This window comes from Orbicella faveolata, unplaced genomic scaffold, assembly GCF_042242905.1.
Source record: "Orbicella faveolata isolate gen_17 unplaced genomic scaffold, um_ofav_v1 contig_2, whole genome shotgun sequence".
Lineage (NCBI taxonomy): Eukaryota > Metazoa > Cnidaria > Anthozoa > Scleractinia > Merulinidae > Orbicella > Orbicella faveolata.
In genome coordinates, this window is record NW_028301547.1 from 21,146,968 (window position 1) to 21,161,875 (window position 14,908).

The window sequence follows — 14,908 nt, forward strand, 5'->3', positions numbered from 1 at the left end:
CCCATCGGGATCATTTCCGGTCCACGATCATTTGCGGTCCAATTTGGGGATCATTTGCGGTCCGGGATCATTTGCGGTCCTCGGATCATTTACGGACCCGTACAGATCAACTATCTTTTTGTATATTTCCCACAATGCATGGCCCACAAATGGAACAAAAACAGACTAGAGTGCTCAACAATAGAGTTCTCTGAACATACCGCATTATGCAAATTTGAGAAGAGACTGTCGCGAACTTTTGAATTTTACCTGTGTGAACCTCGATTGCCCAGAAATTTTTTTCCATATTATTATAGTAGATACGACACTCTCTTGCACAGTACTTGCTCTAGTTCCATATCGGACATATCAAGGTGCGTTTTAAGCCCGTAAAACTACGCAATTTTTGCCGTTTTCATAGGGGCTTGAAAAGGCAATTCTTCAACGGTCGACGGAATCCTTCAAAATGCTTGAAAAATTTCAAACTTCCTATTGTTAGATAGAAGAAAAGTAAAGCTCTTAAGCTAAGTTTACCCCGAGTTCTAGTTTTGAAAATTGTTTCAATGCGAATACCCAGAATTTTGTCAATTTCTCAGATACTTTTTGCATATTTAATGAAGCAAAAAGCTATATTTTCGTTTTTTGCCGATTTCTCGAAGACTCTAAATTCTAATAAAATCGGAATAACATTTTCGAAAGTAGTTCCCTAAAAGCGCTCTTTAGGCAAAGTTTCGGGATTTTCGATTTTTCTAACCTGGCCAGCCATTCTCGATATTTTCAGTCAGTGACTCTTAATTATTTTGAACAGATTCTGCGCCTGACATGGCGGGCCACTCGATCAAGCTTTTAGCTAAATAAACTATTTCAAGGATAATGCAAATATCTGATACAGTGTAATGTGCTAATGATCATAGTTTACATAAAAAAGCAACGTTAAAATGATCCAGCGTATTTGATCAAAATCATCCCGATAATGCGTTAATTGAATGGCCACAGAGTAATCAATACTGTAAATTGAATCAGCTTAGTAATCTGCACATAATAAATAACATTTGCTAAAACACGAAACATAATTCTGATTCAAAAGTTGCATTTGTTACGGCAAAGTGTACTTTATCGAAGTTTGACTGTTTGGTTTTTGAAATGCTTTTCATTAAGGAATTGAGCCCTGTGTTAAATACGCAGAAAGACTCAATTCGTGCCAAACTTTTTACGTGACTCTTTGCGTGCAAATATTTTTATGATATATATTTTAGTATTTTTTAGAATTTTTTATCAATATTTTTATCATTGTTTTCTTTGCATTCGTGTCTCTTATGAATTCTTAGTTTATATTTAAATTTATACCCGTTTTATTGACTCAGTTGATCGAAGTTTGACTACTTGGTTTTTAAAATACTTTTCATCAAGGAATTGAGCCCTTTAAAAAACACAGAAAGACTCAATTCGTGCCAAACTTTTTACGTGACTCTTTGCGGGCAAATATTTTTTATCCTATATATTTTAGTACTTTTTAGATTTTTTATCAATTTTTTATCATTGTTTTCTTTGTATTCGTGTCTCTTAGGAATTCTCAGTTTATATTTAAATTTGTTCCCACTTTATTCACTCAGTTGACTTTATAATGATGTTAAGCGAATGTCGAAACGTCGTCGTTGTTTTTTTAACCAAAATGGTTCTAACTTTTTCCGTATTATCGCAATGTTTTATAGTTAAACTAAATTGTGCTTTAGTTAATGAAAATATGATAGAACTGTCGCACTCGTGTACCCGGTTGGTACATTCATTATTCGAAAATTTTCTACTTTGAAATTGTCCATGATTGAGCTTTCTTTTTCATAATTGATCGGTGTCTTGTTTGGTGGTTGGTTGAAATTGTGTACTATTCTCACTCGTGTTTATGCCGCGGAATTCCAGAATGTCTGGGTTATGTAATCCTGTTTGTTGAATGTTTGTTTCGTAATAAAGTGATGAATTACCACGTGCAATATCTCCTTTTTTTTTTTTTTTTTGATCCGTCTTGTAAGATTCAAAACATTTGGAAAGAGATGCGCAAGCTGGTAAGTATGGAGGGATTTTCTATCCACCCCCCTCCCCTTCGGTGACGTCGTGATACACATTCAGTGCTTTCGCATCCAGCCGCTCACTGCCTTAGGCCACATTTTTTCCCCATAACTTAACCACGCCAGAAAATGAGCGGCACAAGTAATGAATGAAAATAGTTCCAAAAGCCACACGTTGCGCAGCTGAATCAGTGCTATTCCCTAATATAAGCGCTCAGGGGCAAACAAAGGCTGTTTAGGAAAAGGTTGTTGTTATTCATCGTGGTAGATGCAATAATAAAGTGTATTATCGTTTGTCATACGATGTAGTCACTTTAGATGTAGATCGCGACGTTTCGACTGCTTACTGCTAGTCTTCTTCAGGCGATAAGGTCGACTGGTTGCACGGTATCATTTATATCACAAAGGTCGGCTGTGATTGGTGTATTTCGATCCTCCTATTGTTCCATTGTTCCGACGAGTAGCTGTTCCCTCAGTGGTCCGCTGTTGTACCGTTCTCCTGTTGTTGTGTTTTTTGATCGTGGGCATCCATGTTTCAGGAATTTCAATTCCACTATCCCTGTTCATGTTATTAGGGTGAAGTCTTATGTGCATAGCTTCCTTGACCCTACGTGTGTACCAGTGAGGATCTCGATCAATAAACTTGACCTCATTCCAGATAGGATAGTGGCCGGTCTCGTGGGTGTGTTCAGAAACGGCGGAGGTCTGGGTACGGGCGAGTCGTTTATCCCTGTCGTGTTCTTTGATCCTCTCCTGCATAGATCTCCCTGTTTCTCCGATGTAGACTTTGCTGCACTCACAGGGAATCCTGTAGACAACACCATCCTGTTTAGCCGGGTTGACGGTGTCCTTTGGTCTCACTAAGTGTGACCGAAGTGTCCGACACGACACTTCGGTCAAACTTAGTACGACTCGCCCGACTCTTTACAGATGCCTTCTTCAAATAAGTAAAGTTTGTTAGTTCAAAGGTGTGTTTATTTATTGCGGACAATGATACCGCATACTTTCTTCCTACAACGGACAGTTCTCAGTGACGGGAAAAAATATATTGATGGTTTACCGGTTGATTAAAACGGTTCCAAAGCCACACGTTGCGCAACTGAATAAATAGCGTACTCTATGCCCAGTGGCAAACAAAGGTTGTTTAGATCACCAACCGGAAAATCAAATGTGTTTTGAATTGTTTTAAGAATTAAAATTGAAAAAGGTTCTTCCAAAAGTGCCGATTCTTGAAAATTACCCATAAGTGTCTCCTAAAATATATCGTGCACTTTTCTGCCATTACAACGCAACTCATAGTCTTGATAAGTCCTTTACAGATGCCCCCTTCAAATAAGAACAGTTTTCAGTGACGGGAAAAAATATATTGATGGTTTAATGGTTGATTAAAACGGTTCCAAAGCCACACGTTGCACAACTGAATAAATAGCGTACTCTTTGCCCAGTGGCAAACAAAGGTTATTTAGATCACCAACCGGAAAATCAAATGTGTTTTGAATTGTTTTAAGAATTAAAATTGAAAAAGGTTCTTCCAAAAGTGCCCATTCTTGAAAATTACCAAAAAGTGTCTGCTAAAATATATCGTGCACTTTTCTGCCATTACAACGCAACTCATAGTCTTGATAAGTCCTTTACAGACGCCCCCTTCAAATAAGGACAGTTTTCAGTGACGGGAAAAAATATATTGATGGTTTAATGGTTGATTATAACGGTTCCAAAGCCACACGTTGCGCAACTGAATTAATACCCTAATCTATGCACAGTGGCAAACAAAGGCTGCTTAGACCACCAACCGGAGAATTAAACGTGTTTTGAATTCCGAATGGTTTTCAGTTGAAATTGAAAAAGTTTCTTAATTGATTCTTGGAAGTAGCAAAAACAGTGTCGCCTGCGCAACCTTCTACCATTACAACGCAACTCGACGTGTTAACAAGTTCTTTACAGATGCCCACTCCAAATACTGAAGTAAAGTCGTCAATTCAGAAGGTGAGTTGAATTTGTTCTCAGTTTTTTTTTTTTTTTTCTTTTTTTTTCTTTAGACATCTTAATCACAGGACACAACAAAAAGTTTAATTTCCCCTACTGGTCGTTTTTTGCGTTCACAACGCGCAATGACTCTCAAATGCAAGGCATTTATTATGGACAACTATAACGTTTACTTTTCGCCAAAAACTGTCAGTTTTCAGTGTCGGGAGAGTTATACCCAAAAGGAGAAAAGATATCCAAAACAGGTGAAACTTTTAATTAATTGATCCCGATCAATAACGACGGACCGGAACAAAATTTTGGCTAAAAGCTTTTGAAAGCTCTAGACTCATATTCAAATGGATTTCATTTTACCTTCAATTTTTTACCTACTTGCAGAGAACAACGCGGTTATATGGAGGAATTACATTTTATTCAAAAGGTTTTCTTCAATCGTATCCATAATTCTAGTCAGGATTAGCAATAGTAATTTTTCCTGCATCTATTTAAGTGAGATATACTTTTTTGCCTGGGAATTTCCGTGTAAGGTACGAATCACTAACTTCGATTATTCTAAGAAAAAATGCTATCTTTACTGACAGGTGAAAGTTAGAGCTTGATGGTTTTTAAGTTACCATGGTTACACAGGTGAAACCGTCGAACAACAATTTTGCTGAACACTGGGAGGAAAAATCAGAGCCAGGCATGTCTCCTAAACCAACTAAATGGAAAGAGTTTGCCTCCAACACTACCCTTCACGGACTTAGATACGCCGCCGATAAGAGTCATTCCATTTTAAGACGAGGTATTTGGTTCATATTTCTTGGGGCGGCTGCTACGACCTATTTGTATCTTGTATCCCTAAGCTTGAATAAGTTCTTGTCAAGGCCAATAAAAACAGTAATCTCACAAGAAACTCCCTCGGAAGGCTTAAAGTTCCCTGCGGTGACAATCTGTAACTTAAACAGGTTCATGAGATCTAAGATAGATACGGCGGACGAGGACGAAAACTTTGTAAAAATGGGATTGAACATCAGTGGATGCAGTGAAATACGTAAAGTTCGTGGAAATCTCACTTGCGGCCAAGCGTTCTTATGTGTTTATACGCCATATGGAACAGCCCTTGTTAAAGGCTGTAATAGAACAATGCGGCAAAACATAATAAATGTTTTAAGCCGTTCTTCACATCGTCTGTTTGACAAAGAAGAATTTCATACAAAATATGGCCATGACATAACGAGCCTGACCTCTTCTTTTCTTTATTGTCGTTTCACGCGAAACGCAGCGTGCTCTAAGGGAGACTTCGTTCCAAAACTTACAGAATATGGCATTTGTTTCACCTTTAATTCTGGTAAGGATGGTGTCCTTCGACGTGCTGTACATGAAGGCCCTGACAATGGGCTCAGCATTTTTCTGGATGTTCAAACGCATGAGAGTACTTTCAGCCAGTTTTCGAGTGGATTGAAAGTGGTTGTGCACGATCAGAACACCTTTGTCAACCGACATAATGGGTTCAACATCGTTCCTGGCACTCACGCTTCGGTTGGAGTCAAATTAACGAAGGTAAGTTGTTGTCAGAGTAATTGTCCTCAAGGCAATAAACCACACATGAGCTGCCGAATTTTATTTTTAATATTGTGTTTTAACATTTCAATCACATATACGTGCGCGTCATGATATTTTGAGATCTATACAGGACAGTCTGTTACTCCACTTCATATTATTTATAGCCCTATTTATCGCTACCTCTTTGCTTCTTTTATTCCTTTTCACGTGACGCGGACCTTGTGTACGAGACCGCTGCGTTCTTGAGCAAGACACTTTACTACTCTAGAAATGCTTCTCTTCACCCAGGTGTATAAAGCTAATGCTGGACTAGCATCCCATCCAGGGGGAGTAGAAATTCTCCTGGTCGCTTCATGCTACGGAAACCGGGAAAAGGCACCGGCCTGATGGGCCACTTGGCTCGTATACAGACTTTGCTTTGCTTGACGGAAAATAATTACATCATATCATTGCTGTTTAATCTTCTCTAGCATACTAGACTTCCAGCACCCTTCAGAACAAACTGTCGACAGGACAAGCTGCCGGGAATTGGTTCCTACAACAAAGACGGCTGCATTCATCAATGCACCGCAAATTTGACCCTAAGACAATGTGGCTGCCGTGGTATCGGATTCCAAGGTTAGATGACACCATAAGTTCTGATTATACAATAGAGCACTGTTTCCGTGTTTATCCCATCTTAACACGCGGGGGGAGGGGAGGGGCTCGGAGAATTCTAGACTGTAATGCCAAGGGTTTGAATATCTTTCGAGAATTCTCTCAACTGCCAGCCCCCTCAGGTGTTTGGATGAGGCTATGTAAACACGGAAAAAGTATCCTATTGCTTTTACAAAACATTTCTCAACAATATACGCGAATCTGAAACGTCACAACCGTGTTTACACACTCTCATCTTAACACACCTATCGACCAATGAGAGCGCATGTAGTATCTCAGTTATTTTATAACAATGAATACAAGCAGGTCTAAACAAGATGATGTTTTGGTGCCATAAATGTTAACACATCTGGCTTTTAAAAGGTGATGACCGATTGTGATTCTCTCTCTTCAGCCCCGGCCAGTTATATTATTAGCGACTAAAAGTGGGAATTTTCCCACCGACGAGAAAATTCATTGTTCTTGTCAGCTTCGTTTTACCCTAATCTAATGCAAAGATTGTTTTAACAATCCAATTTAATCGCCTGCAGCCACAACTCGGCAAAAAGCTTGGCCACTTGACAGTCTTCTGTAACTTAAAGGCATTAATTTTGCATTTCTTATCATTTATACTTAAGATCCTGAATGGGAAACGGGGATTTAGAGGTCAAGTTTTATCACAATATTTTACAAATCGAACCTTGTACTATTTTATTATTATTCTTTTAGACGCAGAGGGGACACCTGTGTGTTCTATGCAAGACAAAGAATGTGTTGAGAATTCCCGACGTACGTAAGATAAAATTATTAGTGATACTGGCCACGCAACGTCACAACCACAGTGGGGCAAGTTAAAAATTAATTGATAATCACATCCTATCTGTCCTCATTTAAACTCGTCAGCCTTTTTTGGGCTCTGATTTAGGGGCAAACTGAGCTCACACCTTTTTCCAACGGACTTTTTTTTTAGCAAAAATAGATGTTACGAAGGAAAGAAAGGTTAGAATGTAGTCCGAGAACATGTACATGTATGTTACGTGTTTACATTTTTAATCAGCGAGGACGTTAGCACGGCGTCAAAGAATATTGCCTGGATACGCTAAAAAAATAATAAAAAATTAAAGGAGCTCAGTCAGGGTATGCAGGCCATGAACACAATAACCTTTGAGCTGAAGAAAACGTGTAAATAGTAGTTTACTAAGAGAAAAAAAAAATCACTGAAGAGATAATGAAAACCATAAAGGAACAAGGATGATCAAGGATGGTCAAGGATGGAGAAGATTAACACGGATTACAAACAACGAACTTGAAAAATTTTAGTTAATCTTTCAAGGTGCGCAAGCAGCGACGTAGCCCCTTTGCAGAAGTAGACTTTTTCAAACCAAATAAACCTCTCCTGTAATTCATTAGGTATAATTATTTGGTTTCTACTGTACTTTAATTGAGACAACTGATTTATTTTTAACTTTTTAGGTCAAGTCAACTTAACAGAATGTGCCTGCAGCAATGCGTGCTCAGAACTGGTGTATGAGTCACGTGTTTCTTATTCCAAATTTCCGGATGACTCATTGATTGAGATTGTGCATAATCTCCTTAACTTTAACCATAGTCCAGATTACATGAGGTAAGTTATTTCCAGAAAAAAAAAAAACCGTTAAGGGCTCTCTTAATGTTAATAGAAACAATACCGTAAATATCATTTTTCTTTAGCCATCGTAGCTGAACAAGAAATAACACACAAGCTTGGGTGATAAACAAGACAATTCAATAAAACGCACTGTTGCATTCAACTTGACGTTTCATATGTTTCGACATACACCTTTAGAAGTGACCGTTTAGAATGGAAATAGAAAGTAAATTTTAAACATAAGTTAAGACAGATAAGATAGATAAGATAAGATAAGATGAGATGAGATGAGATGAGATGAGATTAGAAGAGAAGAGATGAGTTGAGATGAGATGAGAGAAGATAAGATAAGATAGATAAGATAGATGAGATGAGATGAGATGAAAAGAGAAGAGATGAGAAGATTAACGAAAAGATAAGATAAGATAGATAAAATGAGATGAGATGAGAAAAGAAAAGTAAAACAGAAAAGAAAAGATAAGATGAGATAAGATGAGATGTGATGAGATGAGATAGATGAGATGAGATGAGAAGACAAGAGAAGAGAAGAGAAGAGAAGAGAAGAGAAGAGAAGAGAAGAGAAGTGATAAGATAAGCTTAGATAAAATAAGATAAGATAAGATAAGATAAAGTAACGTAAGATAAGATAAGATAAGATAAGGTAAGGTAAGGTAAGATAAGACAAGATAAGGTAAGATAAGATAAGATAAAATAAGATAAGGTAAGATAAGGTAAGGTAAGATAAGATAAGATAAAGTAAGGTAAGATAAGATAAGGTAAAGTAAGGTAAGATAAGATAAGATAAGATAAGATAAGATAAGGTAAGGTAAGATAAGATAAGGTAAGATAAGATAAGGTAAGGTAAGATAAGACAAGATAAGGTAAGATAAGATAAGATAAAATTAGATAAGGTAAGATAAGGTAAGGTAAGATAAGATAAGATAAAGTAAGGTAAGATAAGATAAGATAAGATAAGATAAGGTAAAGTAAGGTAAGATAAGATAAGATAAGATAAGATAAGGTAAGATAAGATAAGGTAAGATAAGATAAGGTAAGATAAGATAAGATAAGATAAGGTAAGGTAAGGTAAGATAAGACAAGATAAGGTAAGATAAGATAAGATAAAATTAGATAAGATAAGATAAGATAAGATAAGATAAGATTAGATAAGATAAGGCAAGATAAGATAAGATAAGGTAAGATAACATAAGGTAAGGTAAGATAAGATAAGATAAGATAAGATAAGGTAAGGTAAGATAAGATAAGATAAGGTAAGGTAAGGTAAGGTAAGATAAGATAAGACAAGACAAGACAAGACAAGACAAGACAAGACAAGACAAGAGAAGAGAAAAAAAGAGATGAGATGAGATGAGATGAGATAAGATAAGGCTTTTATTTATCGAGGGTTATAATAGTGGACATTCACTGACAAACGTGTGGCCTTCACTTATATAAACAAGGATGCAAACACATTACCCAAATCCGTCTTTTCGTTGATGACTTGTTCATTCTTTCGCTCATTCAAGTTCATTCGTTCAAGCTGGAACAGCGACGAAATCCGACCACGAACAAAAAAGATAAAAATAGAGAGGGAGCAAGTGGAGAGGTTTCTCCTTCATACAGCTTGTTTCCTTTTTTTCGTGCGTCACCACGCCCGCGTGCTTAGTTAAAACGACTTGTTGGTTAAGTGACTAACTATTTCTTATTTATATATTTTGCTACGCCCTCACAGAACGAACTACGTCTTTCTCCAATTGGGGTTTCAACACTTAGCCTATGAAAAGCGTGAAGATGTTCCTAGTTATGGTTTGGAGAGCCTCTTAGGTAAGTCAAAAACAGACATAAATAACGGAAAGCAACGACGACAACACGATTTAGGTCCGTCCACACTAATGCGTTTCCAGATCGACACGTTATCGATGGTAGCTGATGGTGTTTTTTCAAACCGAAAACGCTAAAACGGTCGAAAACGCTGATACGCTTTGAGGATTAAAACACCATAAAACGATGAACGTTTTCTATAGTGTTAGTGAGGACGGTAGGCGAATTCGCATCAAGAAGTATAGTATTAAGTGTAAATTCTGGGAGAAACGTATACTCGGAAAAAAATCCTAGTTCCAGATGGGATTTGAACCCATCACACTCCGTGATCTAGCCGGATGCTCTAACCACTGAGCTACTGGAGACTCCATGGTGAGTTAAGGTGAAATGTGGGTGTTTGACTGGAACCGCATCGCGCGGCTACACAGCCACGTACTGACCCATATGAACTCACTAACAGCATCGCGCTGTCACATTAAGGCATCTAGCACGTATAAACCCACTAACAGTATCACGCTATCACAATAAGGCATATCGAGATGCGTCCAACCAGCCTCCTAACTGAGTATATGTATACTAACGGAGAAACAACAACGACAGAACTAAATGATTTACACTCAATATCATGCTGTTGTTATTTCCTCGTTAGAAGTATAGTAGGGGAACTAAATGACAAGTGAAAGGCAAGTATGCTTGGGGTAAAATAACTACGCAGCAATCATGATTTAAGAAATTCATTCAACAGGTGAGTTCGGTGGCAACATGGGCTTGTTCCTTGGGTGCAGTATACTAACGCTCTGCGAGTTCATGGACTTTCTGTTGGAAGCTGTGATTTCCCGGATGAGGAAGAACTCCGTGGAAGTAAACGCGAGCCCGGGCAGCAACTCTTAAACAACAACAACAACAACAACAACAACAACAAAAATCAGGAGGAAGAGAAAACAAACCGCGGTTACGAACATAACAAATAGGTCCTCGCATGGCATATTAAACTTGACGTTTTGTATCCTACAACATATATCTTCAGAAGTGAAGGTTACAAAATACGACAAGATGTAAAAAGACTAAAACAAAGCGAGGTATTGGTAACTAGCTAGACAACAACGAACAAAAGAAACTACATCCGGTGTGAATTAATAAAGAAAGAGTTTTTCACTACCGACATTTTCATTTAGGGCGGGTTTTAAGTTCCGTATTAACGATGTTTCCTTGATTTTACACCGTAAATTACATTGCCCACTTACTAGGATCTCGAAATGGTTCCTTTTGATGTTGTGTCCGGTAGAAGTTGAATGATCAGCAACAGCGGAGGCGTGAGCAACGTGAGTGAGAGCTTTGAAGAGCTCCGTCTCCGTCTCAGTGAAACATTAATCTTGTCATATTTTGTAACCGTCACTTCTGAAGATGAATATCGTAGCATACGAAACGTCAAGTTTAATATACCATGCGAAACCTATTTGTTATGTTTGTAACCGCCGTTTGTTTTCTCTTTCTCTTCAGTGAAATTGAAATGGCCACACTCTGCAAGAAGCAGAATTCCGTGGTATCATGTTCTGCTACAGTTACAAACAAAGAAAACGTCAGATAATGAGACTTGTTTGTAAACTGGATACTTGTCAGCCATGCGGACTGAATTTCGATTACAAAGACGATTACAGGCATCTTTAGGTCGCCGCGCGTTCATCGCGGGCGCACTGGTTTTTTCAACGTAAATCAACTAGAATTTTCCACGGAAGAAGGGCTAAGCTCGAAGCGTTTGGAACTATTTAAACATTATGACACTTAGTACCCGGATGCGAGAAGTTTATTTTATATTTCCTTTTTTGTTTATACGTACAACAGCCACGCAGTACATAGCCTCTTGCAGACGTTCAGTTAACGCCTGGAAGAGGCTACGCAGTACACGGCAGTTTTTCTGTTAATCAATTACTGTTAAACATTAATCAGTCGTGATGTCAACAAAAAACTCAGTCTTGGCGATTGTTTGCATCATCCTACTTAAAAGTTCCAGAGAGGAGAATTTCCTAATGCTCAAGAAAGTTTCCCTTTGATGATTTAGTGGGTTCTTTAGAACGTGAGCTCTGCGTTTCGGGCTTGGCTCTTCTTCAAATACTGAAGACAGACTAACCTGGGAGAAGCGAAGGCAGCGTGGCCGAGTGGTTTAGGGCGCTGGTGTTGTAATCCGGAGGTCCTAGGTTCAAGGCCTCCACCCTACCACCAGCGGGACTTGTTTCTCGGTAGTGAAATCCTTGATCACGCGTTGTAAATAGCCAACTGGTCTGCCTCCTGCCAGTTGACATTTTTAACTATGCTACGTTTATTTGAAATATTTGTTTCCTTTGGCATGCCTGTAAACTAGCTACGCTCAGTTAGTGCTTGAGCACTAAGATTTACATTTCTACAAGCCCCAAAACGTCTAGTTTACCCTAACTATGCGACATTTTCAATAGCTTTTTCAGCCTTATATTTAGGCCGCGTTCACACTTATCGGGATATTTTTGAATCCGCAACTTTTTCTTTCCGGACTTGAAAATCTCCCCGTCCACACGTGACATATTCAAATCTAGTTCGTCTGTCCACAAGCATCCGATAGTATCCAGATTCACTCTAGTACCCAGGGCTCCTCTGCAGTAAAATGTCTTCAGAACATGCGTCATGAAAACTAGGCCTGCACATTGTGCCGCCATGTTGGTTTCTTGTTCGGTAAGAGACTGAACACAATTTTGCTGTGTCATCGGATTCGAAAATATCCGCATTCACCCGTCCACACGTTATCGGATTCGTTGCGGATTTATTTTTTTCCACTCTGGCGAGCGGATTCAAAAATATCCGGATACGTGTGGATTGAGCCTTAGTTTATCGCCATTGAGTCAGACGTTATATAACTATTAAACTCATTTCTACTGATTTTTAGCATGGAGAGAGCGCGCTTAGTAATATCAGAGACTAAGTAATGTCAGAGCGGACCTTACCCACATACGACGGCGGGGACCACGCCTATTAGACAGCAAATTTATATAGTACTTCAGAATTTCGAAGTTACGAAGTTTAAGAAAACCAAGACGGCAACGGCAACGGCAACGCAACTGAACAAAAGATTTAATGAGCAAAACAATAGTTGTGCACGTGCGTTATAATTCTTGGTACATTTTTTTGCCGTCCTCTGCAAAACAACGACGTAAAATGGCCAAATTCTGCGTTCTCCGGAGAACGTGAACCAGAACGACTAATTTTTTAAATTTCTATTTCAAAGTTATCGCTGTATTCCAGATTTAGTTTCGTGATAGTTTTGACAGTAATAAACAAAGTGAAAGAGTATTGCGAGATTCGTAGGTAAAATATGAATTCATTTTTAAATTGACATTGTCCTCGGCCTGGCCGTTGTGGTTTCATAAACTTTCTATTATCTAGATCCACTCCGTATAAAACCTTGCTGAATATAATACAAATGCGTTCAGTTTCAATAATTATTAACAATACAAAAAAAAAATAGTCTTAATGGTTCGCGTTCTACAAAAAAAACTGAAATTGATCATTTCACGTTGTTGATTTGCAAAAGACGGCTACGAAGTCCTACGATGCACAATGTTCTGCTCATTAAGCCTTTTTTTTGGCAACGATCCAGTTGCCTCTGGCGTCGTGTTTCGCGTAAGGTCCCCAGTATAATTGGATGACAGCTTTTGGAATTATAACTGGAGATTTATTCACCCTACCCGGGGAATAAATGATTTTATGCAGCTTATTAGTGCCAGTCTCTCAGCAATTGGTTGGGGGGGGAGGGGGGGGGGGGGGTCATCCGGGTCTTGGAGAATCCAACGTTTAGCAGACGTGGCCAGGTTACTGTCCTCTTTTCCAAAACTCTAGCTCCCCACTCAGTTCGCAGTTTCCCATCCACCCACCCACCGACCCCTTCGATAGACAAGGGGGGATTTTAAATATTTGGTGATTGCGCCGGGCACTCCCCCACCTTTGCTGGGAATGATTTTGGTTGCTTAATGGTTTTCGGAGTAAAAAGTTAATTGTTATAAAAATAAACGGCCACCTCAGTGACCAAAAAATGGCATATTATGCTTTGTTATTTCTTCCCAGCAAACATCGCGCAGCTACTGCACTGTGTAGTGAATGAATCTCAAGTTTGAGCAATAACATAGAGCATAAACGTACCAAACACTATTAAAAAATCCGACAAGATAGTCTGTCTCCGTTGGCTCATCTTAATGTTTTTACCAAAAACCCCGAAGAGCATGCTGAGTTTCTTGGGGCGTTTTTCTCAAATTCAGGCTCTGTCTTCAATCGCCTTTTAGCCAGGCTAGCGTGAGTGCAATATAATGTTTAATAAATAATTAATAAAAACAAAACCGATTAAATTTATGCTTTAAGTAGGTGAGTAATTCAACACAGCCAAAGCAATTTTAAAAATAATAACAGCTAGATTAAACAAATTAGATTTGGGAAGAAGAAGAAGTTTCCCACTGGAACGGCGGCTAATTACTATAGAAAATCGTATGAATGCCAACGCAAGTAAGGATTTCCACGTCTCGTGATATTTGAAAATTCTCGCAAAATTGTACGATCATAAAGGTGAGTGCAATTTGAAAGAATTTTAAAATATCACGAGTAGTGTAAATGTTTAATTACCCGAGCTTTCATATGATTACGTAATCGAATGAATGAGAGTGCAACTAGGATTACGGGTGATGTTACACTACGAGTGACATTTGTAAATTTTCTCAAAATTACACCAGCCTTTATTCGAGTGTTTTTTGTTTTCAAATTGCAAATATTGCGAGTAGTGTAAATCCTAAATTGCTCGAGCTTTCATGCTACTTATTTATTACATGAAAATTACGAACGCGTGCGCGTTAATTTGTACTGCAGAGCAAATTACAAACGAACGTTAAATCCGCCGGCCTTCAACCAATCACAAGGAAGTTATTTCCTCAGTAATATAATAAAAAGTTATATTTTTTTGACAAGGATATGAATCTGGGTAAATGGAACCAGAAAACCACTTAGAGGTTGGTTGTCAACTTGAAATTAAAGTAGAAAATTTTATTTATATTTGGACGCCGTAATGTTTTATTTTGTTTGTGAGGAGGTTCTTAATAACAGCATTGCAAGGCCATTTTTGTTATGATAGTCGTTTTTCATAGGGAAATTAACAAACAAAGGCCGCCTATAGGTTGTCGGTTTGGAACACTTGCTGGAACACTTGCTTGCGCCCAGCTGCTCTCTACGGAACCGTTCCATC

At 38.4% G+C, this 14,908-nt stretch overlaps 1 protein-coding gene across 1 annotated transcript; it reads left to right on the forward strand.

Moving 5' to 3' along the window:
- Positions 1–4,606: 4,606 nt before the first annotated feature.
- Positions 4,607–10,774, forward strand: LOC149112383 (acid-sensing ion channel 4-B-like). Its single transcript, XM_089290227.1, has 6 exons — positions 4,607–5,570; positions 6,044–6,191; positions 6,939–6,998; positions 7,683–7,833; positions 9,569–9,660; positions 10,403–10,774. The coding sequence occupies exons 1-6, from the start codon at positions 4,644–4,646 to the stop codon at positions 10,546–10,548; spliced, it is 1,524 nt and encodes a 507-aa protein (XP_089146353.1). The 5' UTR covers positions 4,607–4,643; the 3' UTR covers positions 10,549–10,774.
- The last annotated feature ends 4,134 nt before the right edge of the window (positions 10,775–14,908 follow it).

What these genes read in the sequence shown, in the direction of transcription:
- LOC149112383 (XM_089290227.1), top strand. Translation starts at nt 4,644, where the DNA reads ATGGTTACACAGGTGAAACCGTCGAACAACAATTTTGCTGAACACTGG. An exon ending in ATGTGTTGAGAATTCCCGAC is followed by an intron (nt 6,999 to 7,682) that starts GTACGTAAGATA and finishes TTAACTTTTTAG; the next exon opens with GTCAAGTCAACTTAACAGAA. An exon ending in TGGTTTGGAGAGCCTCTTAG is followed by an intron (nt 9,661 to 10,402) that starts GTAAGTCAAAAA and finishes TTCATTCAACAG; the next exon opens with GTGAGTTCGGTGGCAACATG.